Raw genomic sequence first — 20,679 nt, forward strand, 5'->3', positions numbered from 1 at the left:
TGTTGTTACTATGGTGGCTCAAGAGGGACAAAGAACAACTTTTATTTTGTCTACATCATTTTTTGATTCTTTATTTTGTATAGTTAATGTTTGTTGACAATGTCTACATTATGAATCAATCATAATGTTTAAATATCTATATTATATATAGCAGCAAAAGATCTGAATTGAATTCCGTCATTACAATAAAGCCTTGTTTATACTGGCAGTTTAAGTGATTCTGTCACGTTCACTGTCTTCAAACTCCCTGTCATAGATGAGACAAAGCGCAGCGTGCGTGTAATTCCATTTTTCTTTATAAAGTGAAACCTTCACAAAAAAAAACAGGTAAACAGAAACCGAATGTGACGCAACCGTGGCGCACACAAACACATAGAAAATAAATTATTACCCACAACATTAGGTGGGTAAAAGGCTGCCTAAGTATGATTCCCAATCAGAGACAACGATAGACAGCTGGCTCTGATTGGGAACCACACTCGGCCAAAAACAAAGAAATAGAAAGCATAGAATGCCCACCAAAATTACACCCTGACCTAACCAAATAGAGAAATAAAACGGCTCTCTAAGGTCAGGGCGTGACAGATACCAATCCTGCAGTCTGAACTGCCAAAAAACACATGTAATTAGATATTTCAAGACATATTTCAAACCATCTTCGTAGGTGGTTTGAAATCAGATAAAAATCAGATTCCTATTCATGCGACTTGTCTGAACGGTCCAATCTGATTTATTTGCCCTCAAGTGGTTTTTATACTGTTATATGGCACATCTTGTTGCTTTTTATCTACTCTGTTGACAGTTTGCGGTAGCTAAATAGCTAGTTTATTGTTCACAAACACTTTTATGAATGTGCTAGAAAGCTAAACAGCTACCTAGCTAGCTAGTTGACTGCTGTGGCTAGCCAAAAAGGACTTGTTTTGAAAGTTGGATAATTTTATCCTTTTGAGGCTTTACATATGTTCTTACACTATGATGTTGAACATTCAAAGTAACTGGGAAACGTCCATGGCAGACATTGTTGTCACCTTAGCTTGCTATATAACTTCTGAGTGACAGGAAGCACAAGCACCACCACCAATCAGCCTACACCACTGTGCACACACCCGTCGTTGCTATGACAACTAGTGTAGTCAACTCAGCAAATGAATGCTGTCTGAAAACACGCAAATCCGATGTGGTCACTTGTAACTTGCTGTTTGGACAGTCAGTACTCCAAAACTGATTTGAAAAACAAAAAGGATTTGAGCGTTAAGGCCTGCGGTGTGAACAAGGCTAAAGAGTCCTCAATCAAGCTTAGTATAAAAGACTGTTCTACAAACCTGAACCCTGTCTTTTGATCATTTGAATGATTCATCATGTGCTATGACACTGCAATCACATTACCATTTTCATGATACTGAGGACTATTTTTAGGACTAGGCTACTTCTTTCAAGGAAACGTCTTTAGCAAGATCTCACTCTGACTTTGTTAAGCAGAATGATGCAATAATTACAGGAAGCTATGATAAATGTTTCATAAACAGCAATGGATATTGTACAATGCCTACAAAGTATACAACGTTTATAACTTAACCTTGAGGGTTGCTATATGTCTTACTTGTTCTGTGAAACACTTAAAACACAACAAAAAAACGTTGCAGGTGTTGCAGAAAAGAGATTTATAAAAAGCCTCACTGTGAACTCTTTCATCTCCCAGTGGAAATAATCAACTACAGTATTCCGCTCTGCCCACTTTTCCCTGTTTTCTCACCCGGTTTCTCCTCTGATGAATACAAAGCAGTGGAATAAATACTGCATTCACAGAATAGAGTTAAGAATAGGAACGCACAAAGACAGAATAAACTGCCCTTTTATTAAAAGACATAGAACAAACCGCCAATTTACAGAGTCAGTGAGGCTACAAATAGAGCACTTAATGGATCCTGTCGTGTGGAGAGGTGATCCGAAGGAATATATGCACATCTATTTTGTTAATGCATGACAAATAGAAGAAAGATGACAAGTAGAGAAGTTTGTTTACTGCTTTATGCTGTATCGTTAGAGCATAAGACGTTATAGCAAATACATCCAGATTGACCAATTATCTGCTGTGATGTAAATAATGGTCCAATAAGCCAAATTGTAACTTCTGTAAAGGGATGGGGATGCATTGTCTTTAAGTTACTCCTTAAGTCTATGGGCCCTAAAACGGTCTCTTAAAAATAAAAGAGTATACTGTACAAACACTGTGATTGGATACAAAAGACTGTTAGCTCCACTCAGCTCCTCATCTTGGGTTGTTTCTGTTGGCATGAGTGGTTTATTTATGGTCTGAGGTTGACAATAGCAGATGGGACATTAGCAACTAATCATAAGAGATCAGTGAGTGAGTTAACCTTCCTGTTGTGTTTGTTTCCTTGTTAATGAATTCTGTGTTCCCGGGCCAAAATGACCGCCTCATTATAGCTGGTTATAAATCCATAATAACACATATATTATCACCTAATGTTGTGTTAGATCTTTTTATCAACTTAACGTATTGTGAACATTATACATTTTGAACTTCTATTCGCTATTTATGGCCTGTAGGCCTCATTGACCTGAGCTCATACAATTGGTTTCAGAGTAAAAAAAAGCACAATGTAAGGATTATTTTGAGTATAACAAATACTCAGATGAAACATATTGTGCTATTTATCACAGACTCCTTTGTGGCAAAGTTTAACAAGGACATTTGTTTTGAAAACATTTCAAATTTTAAATAGTGGCACAAAATATAATCTGTTGTGTTCCTGGTCAAAAATAACCGGTATGATTTTATTGGTAAAGAAAGGACATAGGCCCAAAACTACACATGAAAACGTTACCATATTACAAAATGTATGCCTGAACACATTAAAGAACAACAGTAACAATAACAGTATTACTAACAATAACAAAAACATAAAAAATGTCACATTCTGTCAATCAATTGTGGTTACATTTTGTGTGTTCTCATGCACATGTTGGACAATACCTGGTGGTTGTTGCATGTGCATTACAAATATATGCAATGCATTTATGGCACATAATGCTTGTTTTGACATCTCTTGGTGCACAAAGATTACACAGCTTCCTTTTGTCTCTTTTGTCTCTGGCGGTGGATGATCTTGCTTCTGGCCATTGTATATCTCTCACCAATCCAGCAGAGGATGGTGTTGGAGGAAGATGTTGGCACCTTTGAATGAGGGATGCCACCATGGAATTCCCCAGCTCTTCTAGGAATAGTCTCGTCTTGAAGAATTTCCCCTGCTTCCAGCCTGGATTCACCTCCATCCACACCACAAACACATTATAGGCCAACACATCTAAGATGTTGAAGAACACCACCATGGGCCAACGTGCCGCCATCCTCTTACAAGAGTATGTGCCACTAACCTACAAAAGTGCAACAACCAGTAAATAAAATAATGAGTACCTACAAGTGATATTTAATGTCTTGCATAGTAAAGTGAAAAATTGCATCAATAGCATTGTTTTAATTTATCACATCTAAAACATATTTACATACTCAAATTGAAAGATTAGTGGAATCTGTGTTGGTAGCTGGACAGTTAAGATGACTAACAGTGAAGGTAAACAGGTTGTCACAGGTCAGGTGACAGAGGAATGGATGAGACTGAGGGAGGAATTCCTTTAACCATAAAGTGGTATACAGTGGAGCAAAAAAGTATTTAGTCAGCCACCAATTGTGCAAGTTCTCCCACTTAAACCCTCTGCCGCGAGGGTGGTGGGTATGGAAGCCACCCCATCTGAGATCTGGTTTGTGGCGGCGATCAGATCCGGCAGTGTTTAGGATTCTGCTAGGTCAGGGAGAGCTTTTGTTGGTTCCGTAGAGATGCTGTAGCATTGGGCGGATTTCCTTAACTCATGAGCTTCAGTTGGTTGCGGTGGGACCGCACGCCTGGGGGCTGCCGGCCACTCGTTCTCTGGTTGGGACAAGAATGGTGGTCCCAAGCTCCAGCGATGGGGTTGAGTCAGTTCCTTAAGGGTTTTACCGCGAGTAATGTCATCAGCAGGATTGTTTACGCTGTCAACATACCTCCAATTCTGGACTTCTGTTAGGTCTTGGCTTTCTGCAATGCGAACACCTTATACATGCAGGACTCCAACTTGAGCCAGATCTATACAGTGGTCGAATCACTCCAGTAGATTATCCTTTGGATTGGCAAGGTGAGCTTGGCTCGCAAGGTAGAGGCCAACTGGGCTCCGGAAAGGGCAGCACTGAGTTCCAGCCTAGGCACTGACAACTGCTTCGTGGGTGCGACCCTGGACCTGGACATGACAAAAGAGACATGGATGTGGCCTGCCTTATCCTCCACTCTTAGATAGGATACCGCCCCATAAGCTCGCTCCGAAGCGTCACAGAACACATGCAGTTCCAGGCATGATCCCAGTTGGTTAGCACAGGGTGGTACATAACATCTTGGCATTTGGACTTCAGAGAGGTCCAATAACTCTGCTTCCCAACAGATCCATTGTTCCACTATGTCAGCCGGGTGGATTGGTTGATCCCAGGCCCTCTTGGTCTGCCACAGGTCCTGGACTAAGACTTTGGCCCGCGTTGTGTATAGCAGGATATACCCATGGGGATCTTATTGGCTGGCCAGGGTCCGATAGATGGTGCGTAGAGTGGGGGTTTCGGTACTCAGGGCTGAGCGGTGCTTGTACCTCAGGGTATACGGTATGCAGCTCCATCTCAGTCCTAGAGTGGGCTCTTGTGGGTTATCACCAGACTTCGATAGCCATAGTTCACTGCTACTGGACCTGGCTGGTGGCGGGAGGTGCTGGATAACCTCCACTCTGTTACTCGCCCACTGTCGGACCTCAAATCCCCCTTTGGACAGTAGATGCTGTACTTTATCAAGGATTGCTATCCCGTTAGGAGTGGATGGGACGCCCTGTAAGCAGTTATCCACAAAGACAGCATTTTCCATTGAATCCCATACTTCTGGGTCACTGCCTGGGGGCTCCCATTAGTGTCTCTGCAGAGTGTGGCACAGCAAGGACTGCAGGTGGTGCCAAATGGAAGTACTTGCCATTTATAGATTGTGGGCTCTGTGTCTCGTTCCATATTTCGTCATATGAACCGGAGCAGTGTGGTGTCGGAAGGCAGCAGACGAATTTGATGAAACATGGCTTTGATGTCTCTACTGATGGCTGTGGAGTGCTGCCGTAACCGGAAAAGGACACAGAGCAAGGAAGGACCTAAGGTTGGTCCGAGGAGTAGACAGTCATTCAGGCTTTGACCAGCAGCTTGGAATGAACAGTTGAAGACAAGTCGGTACTTCCCAACATGTTGCTGGATAACATGGTGAGGGAGATACCAGGATTCGCTGAGTGGGTTACCAGCTTCATGAGCTGTCACTTTGGTGACATAGCCTGCCTTCACAAGGTTATGAATCTCTTGGTTATGAACTTCAGCAAGCTCAGGATTCTTCACCAGGTGTCGCTCCCTTCCACGCAGTAGTGGGAATACAGCCCGTGTCGTGGTTGCTAGAGGAGCATGGTTGGACACCCGTAGCTGTGGGTTTGCGTACATCTGAACGCCATCCATTTCAGTGGTGCTGGTGTGCTTTTCCAGGAGCTCTAATGCATAGGAGTCATGTTTTGAGCGGGTGACCTCCTGTAGTTTCCGGATGGAGAAGGTGTCCATCTTCCAGAGCATCTCCACATTCCGAAGGAGGTTAGTGGCTGGACAGGGGGATGGAGCTTGGGTGGAGACAAGTAGATGAGCTGGACCTTGCACAGCCCAACCCAAGGATGTATGGACAGCAACAGGCCCTCCTTCTGGTCCAGCTCGTATAGGCTTAGTCGGGGTGACAAGATGTGGGTGGTCTGACCCAATCAGGATGAGTGGCACAACCCTGGCCAGGTTAGGAAGAGGCAATCCTCGGAGATGAGGATATTGTTTCTGTAGATCACTTACCTGGCAGGAGTGCTCTGCGAGATTCAGGCCATCTGTCGTGAAGGCATTGGTGATGCAATAGGCCACGTCCCTGTTTCCTGAAGGTGAAATGCTGAAGGTCACAGCAGAGCCCTTCACTTGGATAACATCATGTCGCACCGTTCTGAGATGAAGGGTCTCGTGGGTCCCCTCCAGGTTAAGCTGACGAGTGGCCACCAGGAGAATGATTGTTCTTTCAGACCAATCATCTAGAACGGCGAATGTATCAATGCTCCTCCCTTCACTTTGCAGAGTGACCTTGACCACCTTCAACATGACCCGTGTAGACCGGTTCTGCTGTTCAAGGTGGAGCTCCTTTGCAGCTCCTACCATGAGCATACTCTGCTCCTTCTGTGCCTGGGGAATTACATCATGTAACACTGTGAGATGGATTTCCTTACAGCGATTGCAGGGTTTCCTTAATGTGCAGGTCTCCACCTTATGGCTACGGGCACACTTGTAGCATCGCTCGCCTGAAGTGATCCAGGCCTTCAATTGAGGTTGAGTATGCTTTTTTACCCTGGGGCATGAGCCAAGGAAGTGCCCCTTGCTATTGCAATAGGGGCAGTAAGGCAGGAATTTAATGTTCTTGCTCTTGAGAGAGGTATTCTTCCCGGGTTCCTATTTAAGTACATGGTAGTGGGATTTGGCCTTTTCTGTCCCTCCTGGCGTTCAAACCCCTTCCTTCCCCTGGAGGCTATGACTGAGATGGTGGCCTGGTGAGCAATGTTTTTTGCTCTTGCCTTCACCTGAAACCATGCGGCCAGGTCTCCGAGGGCATAGGTGCTTCTCGAGCCCTCTTTCAGGATGCCCTTGTTCAAACAATGTTCGATGAAACTGTCTCTGAGATAGGCTGGAAGCTTGCTTAGAAGCCTGTCCACGTGGGAGCCCATTTCAGCTCGTTCCAGTCTTCTCCTTCAACGGATTGGAGCATTGAGGTCAGGGATTGGTCAGCGAGGGAGAACTCTTGGAAGGCAGCATGGTCTCCCATTTTAATTGGAGACGTGTTCAGGATGTTGTTTAGTTCATTCTAGACTAGCTGGCGTGGCTCACCATATCTCGCTTTCAGGGCCTGGAGAGTGGCAGTGTATGGTGTTGCGGAGTGGATAAAGGATTGGGCCAGCTTATACGCACTGGGAAACCGCAAGTGATCCATCAGTACTTGGTACTTGTAGCGTTCTGACCGATGACTGTGAATACCCAGTAGGCTCTCCAATGCCATTTCCAAAAGCACAAATCCACTCTCCTTTCCGCTCTCAAAGTATGGCAGTTTGGGTCTGGCAATGCCATAGGCTGAGGCTACTAGCAGTTTCATAATGTTGGCTCCCTCTTCTGGTTGTGTGAAGGATAAACCCGAGACTGCTGATGAGGTCACTGTGGCCTCATTGGGCCGCAGTGAGGGCGTTGGCGGAGCGGCCTGTCTCCCATGCTCCGTATTGACTGTTGACCTCGGAGCCTCCGGAGACTGTGTGCCATGCTGTACCAGAGGAGTAGATTGGGAAAGAAAGGCAGACAGGCCAGGTCCATGTGTAGGGGTGGTCAGGTCAAATCCCTGTTCATTCCTCTCCAGGAAGGATGAGACCATCCGTGCCTCCTCCATTTCCCTTCTTGTTGACGGTGCCATCGCTGTTGTGCCAGGTCCTTGGCAATGAATTCCCGTTCCTCTAGAGCTCCATGGGCCTGCACATCAGATAGGTGACATCGTTTGTCAGCCTGTCGTTCCTCCTCAATCTGACGCTCAATTTCCTCCAACGCTAGTAGTTTCATCCTCTCTCGTAGGACAGCGGTCTGTGAACCGCTGAGGGCTTATGAATGGCGACTGCCATGGCCACTTCCAAAGGGCTATCCACTGGTCAAACTCTCACTCCGTCTAGAGTGCCTCTGAGATTTCCCATTAGTTAAGGGGTGAGCAGAGCCTGCCTCAGGAAGCTGGTCAACCTGTGCGGTGGGAGTTACCTCCTCCACGGGTTCTTCCTGTAGACCACTTTCCCGTCCCAAAACAGTTTCCGGTACTTGGCTCGGAGGGGATGGTTGATGGCTGAAACGTACAGTTGATCCATCGCCACTTTGAGCACTGGTGGGCTTGCCCTTTGATGTGGGAAACTCGACCACATAATCCTTAATCTTAGAACTACCCCTCCCGGCTCTGGGGGAATTGTCATAAGCAACCGCTGAATAGCATAGCGCAACAGTCAAAACATATTACTAGAAAATATACATATTCATGAAATCACAAGTGAAATACAGCGAAACATAGCTTAGCCTTTTGTTAATCACCCTGTCATCTCAGATTTTGAAATTAGGCTTTATAGCGAAAGCAATACAAGCGTTTGTAAGTTTATCGATAGCCTAGCATAGCATTATTTCCACTTAGCATCAGGAAGCTTGGTCACGAAAATCAGAAAAGCAATCAAATTAACCGTTTACCTTTGATGATCTTCGGATGTTTTCACTCACGAGACTCCCAGTTAGACAACAAATGTTCCTTTTGTTCCAGAAAGATATTTTTTATATCCAAATACCTCCGTTAGTTTGGTGCGTTATGCCCAGGAATCCACCGGAAATAGCGCAGACAACGCAGACAAAAATTCCAAATGATATCCATAATATTGACAGAAACATGGCAAACGTTTTTTATAATCAATCCTCAAGGTGTTTTTCAAATATCTATTCGATAATATATCAACCGGGACAGTTGGCTTTTCACTTATACCGGGAGGAACAATGGCTGCCTCTCTCTTTTGCGCAAGAATCACTCTGAGAGCCCCCACCTGACCACTTACATAATGTGGTCGTTCACGCTCATTCTTCAAAATAAAGGCCTGAAACTACGTCTAAAGGCTGTAGACACATTAGGGAAGCCATAGAAAAAGGAATCTGGCTGATATCCCTTTCAATGGTCAATAGGGATGCATAGGAACACAGATGTTTCAAAATAAGAGTCACTTCCTGATTGGATTTTTCTCAGGCTTTCGCCTCCAATATCAGTTCTGTTATACTCACAGACAATATTTTTACAGTTTTGGAAACTTTAGAGTGTTTTCTATCCTAAGCTGTCAATTACATGCATATTCTAGCATCTGGTCCTGAGAAATAGGGCGTTTACTTTGGGAACGTTATTTTCCCAAAAATAAAAATTGTGTCCCCTAGCTTCAAGAGGATAAGATAACCAGGTGCTTGTCTGGTTCTTCTGGTGCTGCTGGTGGTTGAGGAAGAAGCCTTCTTTGTTGCTTTAGGCTTAGCTCCTGGATCTTTTCTTTGTTCCAAGACATTTCCCTCAGCTGCTCTTCCCTACTCTCTCCTTCCTTCCAGTGGAGACAATTCTTTCTTTTCCATTTCCTTTTCACCGGCCTTTGGTTCACTCATCATCCGACTCGAAGGGCCATTGAAAGATTAGTGGAATCTGTGTGGGTAGCTGGACAGGTAGGATGACTGACAGTGATTGTGAACAGGTTGTCACGGGTCAAGTGACAGAGGAATGGATGAGACTGAGGCAGGAATTCCTTTAACCATAAAGTGGTATATTTACTGGGTAGTCTGTGCTGCATAACAAAGGAAACAGAATAACAGGTATCCAATCAAATTCATAATCACAAAGTCATAACAATCATTATCCCTGTGCAGAGTTGTCATCAGGCGCACATTCTTATTTTTCTTTGTGCAGTAAGAGTGAGAGTGTGTGTATCGGTGAAGGTAAATTTAGAGGAAAAACGATCCCTGTCCTTGGTATTGAGTAAGGCAGGAGGCAACTCAGGCTTGTTCCTTCTGACCGTCCCCACCATGGTCATTTTTTTGGGAGCAGCTCCTGACCAAGAGCATATGAGGTGAAGAAATTGTCAAATGTTATGTTGTGCCCCTGGAGACATGCAGTCATTTCCAGGACCCCCCGCTTACCCTGGTTCCTTTCGGGAACACCGTCAGCATGTTTCCTAGAGTAAGCCTGCATGTTCCAGGTATAACTTGTCCTGGCTTCACATGCTGCCCATATCTTTACTCCATATTTAGACAGTTTGCTTGGCGTGTACTGTTTGAATGGGCAGCGTCCCCTAAAAGCGACCAGACACTCATCCACTGTGATGTCTGTACTTGGGTTATAAATAATTGGCAGGCGCTTCACCCACTTGTGCCAAACCTCTCTGATAGCTGCCAGCTTGTCTTGTTGACGGCGGCCTGGTCTTGTATCACGGTTGTTGAAGCAAATCACCTGTGACAACACGTGAAATGTCTGGATTGACATAGTGGCATGAAACATTGCCCCACCAGACTCCCATAAACTGGTGGTAGATTTGTTTCTGGATCTGTACACACCAGCCAAAATCAAGAGGTCCACGTATGCTTGGACGTTCGTCCGGTCTACCTCCTTCCAGTTGTCTTTGTAAACACGTCTCCCCTCCAAGATGGTCATGTTTATCACTATAGTTTCGATTGACTCTGTCAGGAACCGTTCGAAGCAGGATTTTATGTCATCAACCCTGGATATGGTGTATCTCGTTGGCCCTGGGATCTACCTGACAACATTTTCAGCCGACAGCTGACCTCTCCTCTCAGGTGGGGATGAAGATCAGGACAAATTCCCATTCTTTGACCGGAATGTAACAACAACCTCAGCAGGGCCCTCTTCCTCATCACTGGATTGTTCCACATCGGTTGCTTCTTGGTCTGGATCATATTCTGTGTTGTCTTCAACTTCTGACACTTCCACCTCTAATGCATCTTCACTGTCAGTTTCCTGGCCTCTCTCCTCCTCACCAGTGTCATGATCAAAGATATGATCAAGATCCTCACATGCAGTATATCGTTTGATCATTGTGCTGCCACAGAATGAATTGTGAGCAAGGACTCAAAAAAGCATTGTACACCAGAGCTGCGAGAAAAGTTCTATATATTATTGAAACAATGTTGCGATTGTTTGTGAGAATGCCAGCAGTTGTGGTTCCCATGCGGGAAAGATTCTATTGGGGAAAGGTTCCAGTGGGGGTTGCCATGGAAGACAAGAAGGGGAGTGAGAGTGTTCAGTGTTGTTCAGAGTGTTCAGATGCACTGTGTGGGCAAAGTCATGGAAACCTATGACAATCAGATTAAATGAACTACATTTTTCAGAGAGAACTTGTAAATCGGTCCAATTCGACCGGAACACAACAGGAGGGTTTTAAGAGGTTTTACTCAAGAGTACAGCCATGTACTCTCAATGAGAGGCAAAGCAGGATAGATGCAATGCACTTTTACAAGGAAACAAGACATTACAATGCACTGGGAATAGCTCACCACCCTAATGTTAGTTTAGGTAATTGTGGTGTGTTTAAAAAAATAAAATACAAGTTTTACTAAATGTACATCAATGTAAGTACAAAGATTTTACCATACCCCTCCCTCCCTTCACACAACACATAAACCCAAGCCCCCCAGTCCGTTCCCTAGTCCGTTCCCTACCTCTCCGCCCTACCTTAGTCCACCCACCTCGATTCCCTCCCTCCCAACCACCCACCCCCAACCGCGTCCTAGCCACCCACCCTGATCACCCCATATAGCCAACCCACCCCACATCCTCCCTCAATTCGGTCCTAGAAAACAAAAATTCTACAGAGATATCACAACAAATAAACAAGCAAAGATGCAGGGGGAAAAATATACAAACAACTCAATACAGATTCAAAATTCAAAAACAGAAAGAAAGAAATGATCAGTAAACAAACTTGCTTGGACTGGATAGCATTATATTGATGACTGTACCTATTATGTAATGACTACTGGTAACACCTACTGGGAAACCTTAAAGCATCTCATCAGAGGGAAGCCTCTGCAAGCCATTAAAGTATGATATAAATGGTTGCCATTTTTTTTTACAAATGTATCATCGGAACCCCTAAGAGAATACTTATTTTTCTCAAGCTTTAGCAAGAACATTACATCGTTGAGCCATTGAGAAGTAGAGGGGGGCTGAGCAGACTTCCACTGGAGAAGAGTTCTACGTCGGGCTAATAAGGATGTACAAGCAACAATATGGACATGTTTGGGATCCAAGGAGAACAAGTCTTCTGGAATACCAAAAATAGCTTTCAAGGGACATGGCTGCAGGTTCATTTCAAGCACCTCAGATAAAGTCCCAGTAATTTTGTAGTTTAGAACATTTGAATGAACATGTGACTAAGGTCACATGGTGAGACATGACATCTATCGCATTCATCATTTACATTTGGATATATTTTAGACAATCTGGATTTGGAAAACCTTAAATTGTATGGAACCACCAAAACTCTATCAATCACCTCATCCCACCACTTGTGTAAATTCAATACCCATTTCCCATTCCCACGCAGATTTAGTTTTGTTGCTGGAGTGTTTCACAAATGACAAAATACACAGATAGATCTGACAAATTACTGCTTTCTGTTGAGGTAATAGAGTCAATATGCCATCCCAGGGTTGGCAAGGGGGTGAAGCAGGGAATCCAGAAAGTTGTGAGGATACACAATGCCTAATTTGAAGGTAAGGGAAAAAGTGAGATGGAGGCAAAGAGTATTTAGAGGCAAGGTTGGGAAAACTAGAAATAAATCATTTTACACAAGTCTTGGAAGGATTTAATACCTTTCCTTGTCCATTGAGAGAAAGCATAATCTATTAGGGAAGGACTTAATACCTTTCCTTGTCCAGTGACAGAAAGCATGATCTATTAGGGAAGCGGGGAATAAGTGATTCTAATCAATAGGAACCATAGTAGATGCAGAGGAGAATTTGAAATGCTGTTGAAACTGGTACCAAATCTTAAGTATGGTAAGCACTACAGGATTGCAAGTATAGCGAGAGGGGGATGTTGGGAGAGAAGAGCAGAGTAAAGCAGGAAGAGAAACAGAAAAACAAGAATGTGGCACAATGGGGTATCTGGAGCATGTAACCAGAATGGCAATTTCTGAAAGTTGGCTGCCCAGTAATAGTATAAAAAGTTGAGTAGTGCCAGCCCTCCACTAAACATCACTGAAATAAAGATCTACCGACTCTGGGTACCTTTCCTCTCCAGATAAATGTGGTAACAGTCTGATTGGTTGACTTTAAAAAAGCACTTTGGTCAAATCAATGGGATAGATTGAAATTGATAAAGGAATTTGGGTAAACTGTTCATTTTTACAGCAGCAATCCTTCCTATAAGTGATAGTGGTAAGCTACTCTACCTCTGAAAATGTGTTTTCATTTGTGCAAGAAGGGGAGAAAAGTTTTCAGAAAAAAGAGCATGTAATGAACAAGTTACATTTACTCCAAGGTATTTGAAACCAGAGCGGCTAAGCTGAAAGGGCAAGTCTGTCTGCTGGAGCTATAGTGCTTCTGGATTGACTGGGAAGCACTCACTTTTCTGGAGATTCAGCTTGTAACCGGAGAAGGAGCCAAATTTCTCCAAAATAGAAATGATAGAAGGTAATCAGGTTACAGGGTTATTTGCATAGAGTAACAAATCGTCTGCATATAATGATAACCTACGTTCAACTCCTTCCCGTGTTACACCTAGGAAATAGGAGGATGAAGGTAAATCTACTGAAAAGGGCTCAATGACGACGGCAAAAAAATTAAGGGGGCCGTGGGCAGCCTTGGCGTGTCCCACATTCCAGGGCAAAATAATCAGAACAGGTGTCATTGGTACAGACACTGACCTGGGGATATGTATGCAAGAGACAGATCCATGAGCTAAATTTGTCTCCAAATCCACATTTTTTAAGAACAGAAAATAGGTTCTCCCATTCAATTCTGTTGAATGCCCTCTCTGCGTCTAGGGAGATTACGACCTGAGGGGAGTTGGAGAATTGTTTAGAATAAATTATGTTAAACAGTGTCCAGATGTTAAAAAATGAATATCTGTCCTTAATAAAGCCGGTTTCTTCCTGTGATATGAATCCTGGTAAGACTACTTCCAGACGCATCGCTATCACCTTCACCAGCACTTTTACATCCACATTAAGGAGGCTTAGGGGCCTAAATGAAGAACAGGAAGTGGGGTCTTTCCCCTTCTTAAGGAGAAGCGCTATTGAAGCCTTTGTTAGGGTAGGTGGCAACGAGCCACGTTCAAGTGATTCCATTATACATAGATAAAGGTAAAGGGGCTAACTTGGTATAGAATTTCTTAAAGAACTCAGTTGGAAACCAATCAGGCCCCAGAGCCTTGATGCTCTGCATTGACTTGATAGGCTGAATTACTTCTTCAAGGCTGAGAGGGGAATCAAGGTCATTTGTAGTTTCAGCCTCAACTGTGGGAGTCTCCAGTTCACCCAAAAATGTAGTCATTTTGGCAGTATCTGATGGAAATTAAGATGTATACAGGGAGGAATAGAAAGACATGAAGGTGTCATTGATCCCCGTAGGGTCAGAAATCAAGCTATGAGAGGTATCTTTCATTTGGGGAATCAGACGAGTAGCAGCTCTGCGTTTTAATTGGTGTGCGTTCAGATGACTTGCCCTGTCGCCATTTTCATACCAAGTGAATGCAATAGTAACCGTTCTGCGTCTGTAGTGGGCAAGAGATTGAATTCAGATTGTAAGTTCAAGCGTTGCTTATGTAGCTCTGGAGATGGCGTCAGGGCATATTGATGGTCTAAGTCAAGGATGGCTTAAGAGTTCTTCTAGTTTAGCTTTCTGAGTTTTGTTTAAATGAGAAGAGTAATAAATAATACTCCTCTAAGATAGGCCTTAAGTGATTCCCATAAGAGAGAATGAGAGGTAGAGCTTGTCTGATTTGAAAATCTGAAAATTGTCAATAGAAGTGGAGATAACGTTACAGAAGTCTGTGTCAGACAGGAGAAGAGAATTGAATCTCTAACAGAGAGGAGTACGAGTTTGTCGAGGGCTTAAGGTCCATGGTCAGATATTACAATGGGTACATTTTCAGAAGAGGTGACATTTGGAAATAACTTATGATCAATAAAGAAATAGTCAATACGAGAAAAAGAATGGTGTACATGTGAAAAGAAAAAAAGACTCTTTCGCCTCTTTTGGATTCTGAAATCTGAAACACTCATTCTAAACCATCAAATCTGAGAAGGACTTTGACATAGCAGAAGGAGACATAGTTCTGGGGTTGTGGCGGTCTAAAGCCGGGCTAATAATACAATTCAGATCCCCGCCAAACATCAAAAGATGGGTGTTCAGAGAAGGGATTTTCCCCAGCAATCGTTTATCAAATTCAACATCATCAACATTGGGAGCATATACATTAACCAATACTACAGGTGTGTGCCAAATGGTGCCAGTTATGATTAAATATCTCCCATTACTGTCTGACATAACATTAGTAGTAGAGAAATGTATTATTTTACTTACCAAAATTGCAACCCCTCTGGCTTTAGAGTTAAAGTCTGAGTGGAACACCTGACTAAACTTGGAGTTTTGTAGCCTTGAGTGATCTTTAATGTGTAAATGGGTCTCTTGTAAAAAATACCACATCTGATTTGAGCTTTTTCAAATGGGAGAAGACCCTAGACCTCTTGACAAGATTGCCTTAGTATTCCAAGATGAAAACGTTATCGGATTAGGTCTACCTATTCCCATATTACTATTATTAGCGTTGTTAGCCATCGAAAATATTGTATGCTACCTTGTTACAAAAAAAGAAAAGGGGCCAAGTTTCTTTACATCTACGAATGATCAATAGGGCGTAATGAAGTGATGAAAAGTCCTTCAATAGGTATCTAGACAAAGGAAAGCTCTGCTGAGTGGCAGTGGTAGCTGTAATTTCTGAGACCAGGAGGTTCTGAAGATCGGTGGGGAGTGTGACCGCATGAGGCTCTGTAACAGTTGGACTGGAGTCGGCACCATTACCATTCACGTTTGCCACCGCGGTTGAAACGTTCGTTACAGGTCTTCTCCTCCTCATGTCATGTGACTTCAGAATCATAAAGATAACTTACAAACTCACCAATCAAATATGATATGTAAAAAAGTGGAATGCAAAGTACAAATTTGGCAAAATGAACTAATCCATAGGAACCACATCCACAAGCTTCTTCTCCATTCACATGCTAAACCAGAAGCCTTAGTTGTGGTGTGTTGGCGTTCTATCCAATATATACAAAAATGTGGACTAGTTTAGATTTACAGATTATGCTCTGGAAAAAGTTACGCTTAAGTGAAAATATAGTGAAAAGTCAAGGAACGCTAGGCATTATTTGCCTTTCTTATTCCTGATAATGTAGTTTGACTGTGAAACAGGCCATTAAACAAGACACCTGACAGTGTGTGAACCTCCCCTGCGCTCCGCTGCCATGGCACTGTGGTAAATTTACAGCCACATAACTCACACAGTGAATCCTCAAGGTGATTCCGCCACTGTCGTGCTCCACTAACCAGAGACCAGACACAGGACCAGACACAGGTGTTTGCTATGGGAATCAGTAAACAAGATATAGAGCTGTCGGGTCTGCCTGGGGTTGATGGGGCTGCTATGGGGCTGAGGTCTGGGACGCTGGCCCGCTGAGGTGATCCATCTCACCACCAGGAGGGGGTGACTATGATCTACTGTACCTTTACAACAACGCTGAGCAAAAGTTCCCCAGTCTCCACAAGCACCCATACAATTCCTCACAGCAGTGGAGCCCTTACCCACATCCATGTCCATCCATGTGGGGGACCACCGCCATCTCTGTGGGGAGTACAGGCGATGGGAATTGGGGGACAGCTATATTACTCAAACACCACCGGAACAGCCATATTGCTTTTCACAGAAGGAAAAGTTCTTATGAGTTCTGGTCAACTCCCTAGTGCTCCTGGTGAGGCATCATGGGAGAATGAAGAGGCTGTTTGTAATCAGTGGGAGATGGGATAGAGCTGACCTGGAAATGTTTCAGTACCGAAAGGAGTGTGTTTAAAAGCTAGACTTGCATCAAAGTGAATGCATGTAAGTTAAAGTGAAGTGACTGACTAATTGATTTATTAATGCTGTGTGTGATGGCTCTAGCGATCTAGCCTGCTTGACACAAATAGATATAACTCTGCTTCACACTCCCAAGGTTAGCCGCTGACAGGTTTATGAGGAAATAAATGCTTTTGAATGATATTTTGGCTATTGAAGTCATTGCAATTTGTGGCAGTGGCGCATGTTGTGCAAGAATATAAATCACATGAAATTTTTCCACCAATCAATAAATACAAAATAGGTGTAGAGAGATGCTGACAGAACAGCAGGAAGCCTGTGTGTCCCAAATGGCACCCTGTTCCCTATATAGTGCACTACTTTTGACCAGGGCTCTGGTCTAAAGTAGTGCCATACAGTATATAGGGAATAGGGTACAGGCCATTTGGGACGTAGCCTTGGACAGCTCTCTGACTGATGAATGTGATTAAGAGCAGTTATTGCTGTTGGAGGAAATGATGAATTTCATACAATGGACCTTACATTTCTACTTAACTGTTTTCCTGTTGACAGCAACCTTGAGGTGGCATCTAATTCGGAGAAATGTATCAACATAAGCAGCTTTTAAACAGCAATTAACTTTCTGAAATCGCTGTGAAATAAATCATCCACACCAAATGATAAACAGCTCATTTATTTTAAAAGGGTTTCTATGTCCTCTTTTGGGGCGTTCAAATCTTTCACACCTCTTCCCCTTCTGCTGACAGTAAGAAAGGAAATTACAATTCAACTTAGAAACTTCAAGTCTGAAGCACAGAGATATTAGTGATGTATTAACACGGCAATGTCAACCACCTATACACAACAAAAGGGTATATTTTCATGTTTTTTTTTACTTTGTCTTCCAGAACTCCAGCCAAAATGCCAAGAGTTGTTGTGTCAGTACGGCTGTGTCAAAATGAGAAACGTGACGTTCTGCTTCTGTGCTGATGGCTTCGAGGTGGAACAGGATGGTCGAGCCTGCAGAGGTAAGGGCCGACAGCCAACAAGGCTATTCATCTATATCAAAAGGATGGGTGGTGGATATTGACAAACTGATGACACAAAAAGAATGGTAGCTCTTTTAAGTTTGACAATACAGTAAGTCATATTTGGATCATTTTGGAATAGCTGCAAAATGGACACACATATATTGTACACTTTATGTGTGAAGGTGACACTTTTTGGGGCCGCATTAAACCAGGTTTATATACCGGAAAGTATTCAGACTCCTTCCCTTTATCCACATTTTGTTACATTACAGCCTTATTATATCATCAATCTACAGACAATACCTGTCACGCTCGTCGTAATGATTGGAGCAATTCACAGCAGGCGTAGAGTTCCACATATTTTTATAAATCGAAACTCATCAAACAAAAAACAATAAAGCACAAACGAAACGTGAAGCTACTGGTGTGCACAAAGGCAACTTACTGTAGACAAGATCCCACAACTAACAATGGGGAAAATGGCTACCTAAATATGATCCACAATCAGAGACAACAAAAAACAGCTGCCTCTGATTGGGAACCATATCAGGCCACCATAGAAATATAATTCACCCCCCCCCCCTCCCTGGACCGCGGATCGACTGAGGACCGTCGTTGGAGGTCCCGGACTGAGGACCGTCGTTGGAGGTTCCGGACTGTGAAAAGTCGCCGGAAGCTCTGGACTGGGAACTGTCGCTGGAAGCTCTGGACTGGGAACTGCCGGCGGAAACTCTGGACTGGGAACTGTCGCCGGAAGCTCTGGACTGGGAACTGTCGCCGGAAGCTCTGGACTGGAAACTGTCGCCGGAAGCTCTGGCCTGGAAACTGTCACCGGAAGCTCTGGACTGGGAACTGTCGGCGGAAGATCTGGACTGGGAACAGTCGCCGGAAGCTCTGGACTGGGAACTGTCGCCGGAAGCTCTGGACTGTGGAGGCGCACTGAAGGCCTGATGCGTGGGACCGGTACAGGTGGCACCGGGCTGATAGCACGCACCTCAGGGCGAGTGCGGGGAAGAGGCACAGGACGTACTGGACTGTGGAGGCGCACTGGAGCTAGAGTGCGAGGAGCAGGAACATGAAGCACCTGACCGTGGAGGCGCACTGGAGGCCTGAAGCGTGGGACCGGTACAGGTGGCACCGGGCTGATGACACTCACCTCAGGGTGAGTGCGGGGAGCAAGAACAGGACAGACCTGACTGGGGACACGCACTTGAGGGAGAGTGTTAGGAATTGGCACAGGACGCACTGGGTTGTGAAGATGCACTGGAGACCTGGTGTGTATAGCTGGCATCAATTGTTCCGGAACTTTAACACACTTCTCAGGACGAGTACGGGGAGCTGACTCAGGTGGCACCAAACTGGCAACACGTTCCTTTATTCCAAATCCGTGCATCCTCCACCAACTCAACAACTCTCCCATTTCTCTCTCTTCCAAATTCTACTTCTTCTCCCAGACTGGCTCTGGTTCACTCCTCGGCTCTGCCGACTGCTCCATGTGCCCCCCCAAAACAGCTGCCTCTGATTGGGAACCATATCAGGCCAACATAAAAATATAATTCACCCTAGTCACTATCACGCCCCAACCAACATAGAGAATAAACAGATTTCTATGGTCAGGGCGTGACAATACCGCATAATGACAAACAGGTTTTAGAAATTTAAAAAACGAAATAACAATTTTTACCCTTTGCTATGAGACTTGAAATTGAGCTCAGGTGCATCCTGTTCCATTGATCATCCTTGCGATGTTTCTACAACTAGATTTGAGTCCACCTGTGGTAAATTAAATTGATTGGGCATGATTTGGAAAGGCACACACCTGTCAAGACTGTCAACTGCACTGTCAACTGCAAGTGACAGTGCATGTCAGAGCCAAAACCAATCCATGAGGTCAAAGGAATTGTCCATAGAGCTCAGAGACAGGATTGTGTCGAGGCACAGATCTGGGGAAGGGTACAAAAACACTTCTACATCATTGAAGGTCCCCAAGAACACAGTGGCATTCTTAAATGGAAAAGGTGTGGAACCACCAAGACTCTTCCTCTTCCATTTCTAAAATCCTGTTTTTGCTTTGTCATTATGGGGTATTGTGTGTAGATTACAAAACAATGTAATCCCTTTTAGAAAAAGGCTGTAAAGTATCAAAATGTGGAAAAAGTCAAGGGGTCTGAATACTTTCCGAATGCACTGTATTTAGGTCATTTTTTAACTGCACTTAGTTTCTAACAACTTCTTGTCCTCACTGTAGATCACGACGAATGCGCAGTATATGATACATGTAGCCAGACCTGTATGAACACCTTTGGATCATATAGATGTAGCTGTACAGATGGATACATCCTACAACCCAACAGAAGGTCCTGTAAAGCCAAGACCGGTAAGATGAGTTATGTATCATGGCTTTAGAATGCAGCATGTCTTTGATGGAGAGGTTTTACCTCTAGAATGTGTTGTTTCATGAAGTAAACCAAGGGGTTTACATCTAATCAATATGAATTGAACTTTATATTGAAGACTCATCTGGTGAACATTTATAGCCGACCTGTAACACGACCTGAGCTATTTCATGTCTACTCGTCTTTGCTGTTCTGTGTTACTTTGCCCCTTAGGGCCACAACGTAATGTGATGATTCAATCAGGTAACTTTACAATTGTTGCAGATAGTACAAGAGGGATGTTAAAGAGACACTTCAGGATTTTGGCAATGAAGCCCTTTATCTTCTTCCCCAGAGTCAGATGAACTCGTGGATGCCATTTTTATAGAGGTGCGCCAATGCTAACTAGCGTTAGCGGATAGCATGCTAGCACTTACAGTAGACTTCCAGTCATTGCACTAACGCTAGTTAGCAATT

General features: G+C 43.9%; 1 protein-coding gene across 1 annotated transcript in view; it reads left to right on the forward strand.

The window, feature by feature from the left end:
* The window catches only part of LOC109890441 (low-density lipoprotein receptor-related protein 1B), a 160,703-nt gene that overhangs the window by 14,882 nt on the left and 125,142 nt on the right, over positions 1–20,679 (forward strand). Inside the window, exons 3-4 of the mRNA XM_031792245.1 lie at positions 17,705–17,824; positions 20,076–20,204. Coding sequence (XP_031648105.1) covers positions 17,705–17,824; positions 20,076–20,204 — 249 coding nt within the window. The remainder of the gene's footprint in view (positions 1–17,704; positions 17,825–20,075; positions 20,205–20,679) is intronic.

The sequence above is a fragment of the Oncorhynchus kisutch genome, linkage group LG16, assembly GCF_002021735.2.
Source record: "Oncorhynchus kisutch isolate 150728-3 linkage group LG16, Okis_V2, whole genome shotgun sequence".
NCBI classification, from domain to species: Eukaryota; Metazoa; Chordata; class Actinopteri; order Salmoniformes; family Salmonidae; genus Oncorhynchus; species Oncorhynchus kisutch.